The sequence below is a fragment of the Lolium rigidum genome, chromosome 2 (assembly GCF_022539505.1).
Source record: "Lolium rigidum isolate FL_2022 chromosome 2, APGP_CSIRO_Lrig_0.1, whole genome shotgun sequence".
Taxonomy (NCBI): domain Eukaryota; kingdom Viridiplantae; phylum Streptophyta; class Magnoliopsida; order Poales; family Poaceae; genus Lolium; species Lolium rigidum.
The window spans coordinates 212623969-212627662 of record NC_061509.1 but is presented as its reverse complement, the minus strand read 5'-3'; the positions used below and the strand labels follow the sequence as shown (position 1 = coordinate 212627662).

At 56.5% G+C, this 3694-nt stretch overlaps 1 protein-coding gene across 1 annotated transcript; it reads right to left on the bottom strand.

The window, feature by feature from the left end:
• Positions 1–354: 354 nt before the first annotated feature.
• LOC124690537 (E3 ubiquitin-protein ligase ATL4-like) lies at positions 355–1524 on the bottom strand. The gene has a single exon (XM_047223911.1). It carries the CDS (start codon positions 1522–1524, stop codon positions 442–444), a length of 1083 nt encoding a protein of 360 aa, XP_047079867.1. The 3' UTR covers positions 355–441.
• Between the last annotated feature and the right edge of the window lie 2170 nt (positions 1525–3694).

Genomic DNA, 3694 nt, shown 5'->3' with positions numbered 1-3694 from the left:
CCCATCCACGGTCCACGAACTGGGCACGCTTGACTGCAAGTCTGCCACGCGCACTACGGCCATGGATCCAGCACAGGTGACAACCACACGCGCACCACGACGCGCGCGCTGGAAGGCGACCCAAAACAGCACCGGGAAATGGCGAGACAAACACGTCGCTGCACGACTGACTTCATGCCATCTCGTCATCTCCATTGGTCGCCGGAGTGCGAGTGCCAAAAAATCTGGAGGAGAGCGCGCAGATCGAGAGGAGGAAGACGACGGCGCAGTCCAAATCAACGGAAGCTTCGATCCAAAAAGAAGATCATCTGAGTTCTGAGACTGGGGCCAATTCTATTTTTACAGTACTGTAGTAGACTTCCTAAAGTAATATGCAAGTTGCTGGACAAAAAAACAATTCCGCGAGGTTTCCGAAATTTGAGACCGGCGGATCGGATCCTCCTATACGCCGACGATCCAGCGGTAGAGGCCCATGAAGCCCTGCTCGTCCTCGTCCGCCGCCCGCGGCGCCGGAATGGCCGCCCCCGACGCCGCCTCCGGGTCCCACTGCCACGACTCCTCCTGCCGGTGGCTGTGGTGGCCCTGGCTCCACCGCGCGCTCCACCGCCCGGAGAGGGACGACGCCGACGAGGCCAGCCGGTCCACGTACTCCCGCAGCCACCCGCGTGACCCGGCCGCCTCCGCCAGCGCCTCGCCCGGGCCCTGCGGCCCGGCCGCCGACGCCGACTTGGCCGCCGCGGCGGGGCGCGCGATGCGCGCCACGACGGCCTCCACCTCCTCGTCCACGCGGTAGTCGAAGGAGCCGAGGGAGTAGGTGCGGCGGTCGTCCGCGGCGGACGAGCGGCGGTTGCTCACGCTGCCGATCTCCACGCGGAAGCTCCTGGAGTTGCTGCCGAGGCTGCTCCTCGAGCCCAGCGGCTCCTGCTGCGCGGCGGCGGTGTAGGCGGCGGGGAGCGGCGGGTGCGGGAGGGAGATGGCGGCGCGGCAGAGCGGGCAGGACGGGGTGGTGCGGAGCCAGGCGTCGACGCAGGCGGCGTGGAACGCGTGCCGGCACGCCGGGAGCAGCCGCAGCTCCGCGTCGGGCACGAAGGGCGACAGGCACACGGCGCAGTCCGGGGAGCTCTTGGGCAGCGCCGCCAGCGCCGACGCCATTGTGAAGAGCGGCAGCGACGCGATCAGCCGCTCCTTCTCCTCGTCGACGTCCTCGCCCGCCGCCGCCGCGGGCCTCGCCGGAGGGACGACTTCAGCCGCCCCGGCTTCGGACGGGGTGGCGGAGACGCGGTGGGCCCTGGGGAGGGAGCTCGGGGCCGGAGGAGACGGGTGCCGCGAGAGGCAGCGGAGGAGGAAGTGGATGGAGACGGAGGCGCAGAAGACGAAGGCGAGGAGGGCGGCGATGATGAGGAGCGAGGGGGAGAGGTTGAGCGACGAGGAGGGCGGAGCCGGCGGCGGCATTGAGGGTGGGATGGTGACGGCGAGGGGGTCTCCGCCGTACGGTGGCGCGGGCGGCGGGAAGAAGGAGGCCATGGCGGAGGTCAGGCCGGCCGGAGGAGGACGCTGGCGTGTGTGTTTAAGGCTCGGTAGCTGCCTCCTGTCTGGAGCCTTTTATGGGTTTTGGAATGCGTGCCGCGGACGGACGGAGAGCTAGGCGATACTGCCGCCGTAGACGACAGAGATGGAAACTGGAAGGTAAAATACTGGTGGTATCATTCGCAGGAAGCAGTAATGTGAATGACCTTTTTTCAGATTTCCCTCCCAACTTTTGTCGTTCACCTGATCATCTTGTGTTTGTGTTTTTTGACTTCGCTTGTTTTACAATTTTTTAGAGGTGAGATAAGGGGCACAGGTGGATGGTTCCATTTGTCAACCATTTCTAGTTTAATTGATCATCATCTGGATTGTGGAGATCCCAAATCGGAAGTAGTTTGCTATTTGTATGCACCGAAGTACTTTCAGCACGGTCAATTGCTCTGTTCAAGTGTAGTGTTGACATTGTGTACGAGTGGGCCTTTCGGTATCTAGTGTCTTTTCTAACATGTATTTCTTTCATTCGGAAAAAGATGCTTAATTTTTTCTAGATACGGATGTACCTATAACTAACACACATGTCAATATACCTCTGTCTAGGCGAAGTTGGTCAGCTTTTTTAGGGACGGAGGGAGTACTACTATACGGGAATAGGAGCTTATGTTCGCGTGGATGTGGTGCTTGTGGTCTATATGTGTTGATCTTGTACATCTGAAGAAGCAAAAGACAATATGGAAGTAGAAATCGTGGGAGGGACAAACTCTGGCATATTTTTGTAGTGAGACACATTGCTAAATTTTCTCATAAATGTGTGAGAATTGCTCCCACAACGTTTGATGCCCCCCCCCCCCCCACCCCGTCATCATTGGGAGCATTCTATCCTTATGGTGTTACTTTACGAATTAGCTTGTGCTTCATATCATACGCTCCCACACCTCGATTGGTGGATGCCGCGGCTGCATCATAGGTGGTTGACATGTGCCAAGGAGGTGGCTCTAGATGTCATGTAAATGTCAAACTTTAGTTGTTGGTGAAGAGGGTTATTGACACGGTCGACACAACCCACGGGAAGTAAGTAGGGGGGCGTCGAGGGATAGCTCCAATTTTTGGGTGGCGGGCGTGGCCTTCACCTCAATGTGCACGTTGGACTGGGGGCGCCGGATCATGCAACATTGCATCTCAAGGGTGAGCATGCTATGCCAGGGAGTCAACCCTAGGAGGCGGTGTGCTACTGCAGAGTGTACCAGTTGGTAGTATGGACGGCTCACGGCTGCCTCGGCACTGAAGGAGTTAACCTCGCGTTGTTTGGAAAAGTAGTTATCCTCACCAATGGCTGAACACGCATCAGTCGCTAGAATTGATCGAAGGTCTTGTGGTGTTCAAGCTTTCTCACCTGTGTGGTAGGGTCGTGGGTTTGCTGGTAACATAGGAGTCACAACTTGTTCTCTCCATTTGTCGTAGGAGATCGACTAGTTTGATGGAGTGGGTTCCCCATTCATTATTTGTGTGTGCATGTCGTGTTTTTGTTACATTCTAGGCGTTGTCGGCAAGAGTGAACTGGCCCTGGTTAGATCAATTTTCATCTGATTTTCCAAACTCAACAACCTTATTCGTGCATGGTACCAAGAAAGCGTTCGAGATGCTTTAGAGAAAAGAATGTGGCAGTTCACACTTTCTTGGCTACTTAACCTACCTATCATAAGAACATAATTTTGCCAAACTTGCACAACATGGTCAGTAAGAAAATGTGTTTGGATCATCTTCCTCTCTCCTCTGACGGCCCCACAGGTTGAAGTGGGAGGGGGAGGAGGTCGGCCTCCTCCTCTGAATAGTAGTTGTGGTAGGATTAGCTTTAGGTTGGTGATTCCCCTATAGGATTCTGGCTATGCATCATTGTCTCGGAGCTTCTCGGTGCCGCAGTAAGGAGACGCGAGCAACCTCCCCCGTTAATCATCCATGGTGGAGGTCACGGGAAGGGAAAATGTCCCTCACAAGCTTCCCCAATAAGCTGAGTGAAGCTTCTTTTCCTGTCGATCTAGGAGTTCCTATTCCTCTTCCTTCTTGCCTCGGTGATGGGAAGGGAAGAGGTAGGCAGAATCGAGCAAGGTATGTGGTTCCTTGGGGGAACCTTTGAGGCTATTTAGGTTCTTCGGAGTTCATCCAGTGGCAC

Excerpts from the sequence above, each read along its gene's own strand:
- LOC124690537 (XM_047223911.1), bottom strand. The coding sequence starts at position 1,524 with ATGGCCTCCTTCTTCCCGCCGCCCGCGCCACCGTACGGCGGAGACCCC.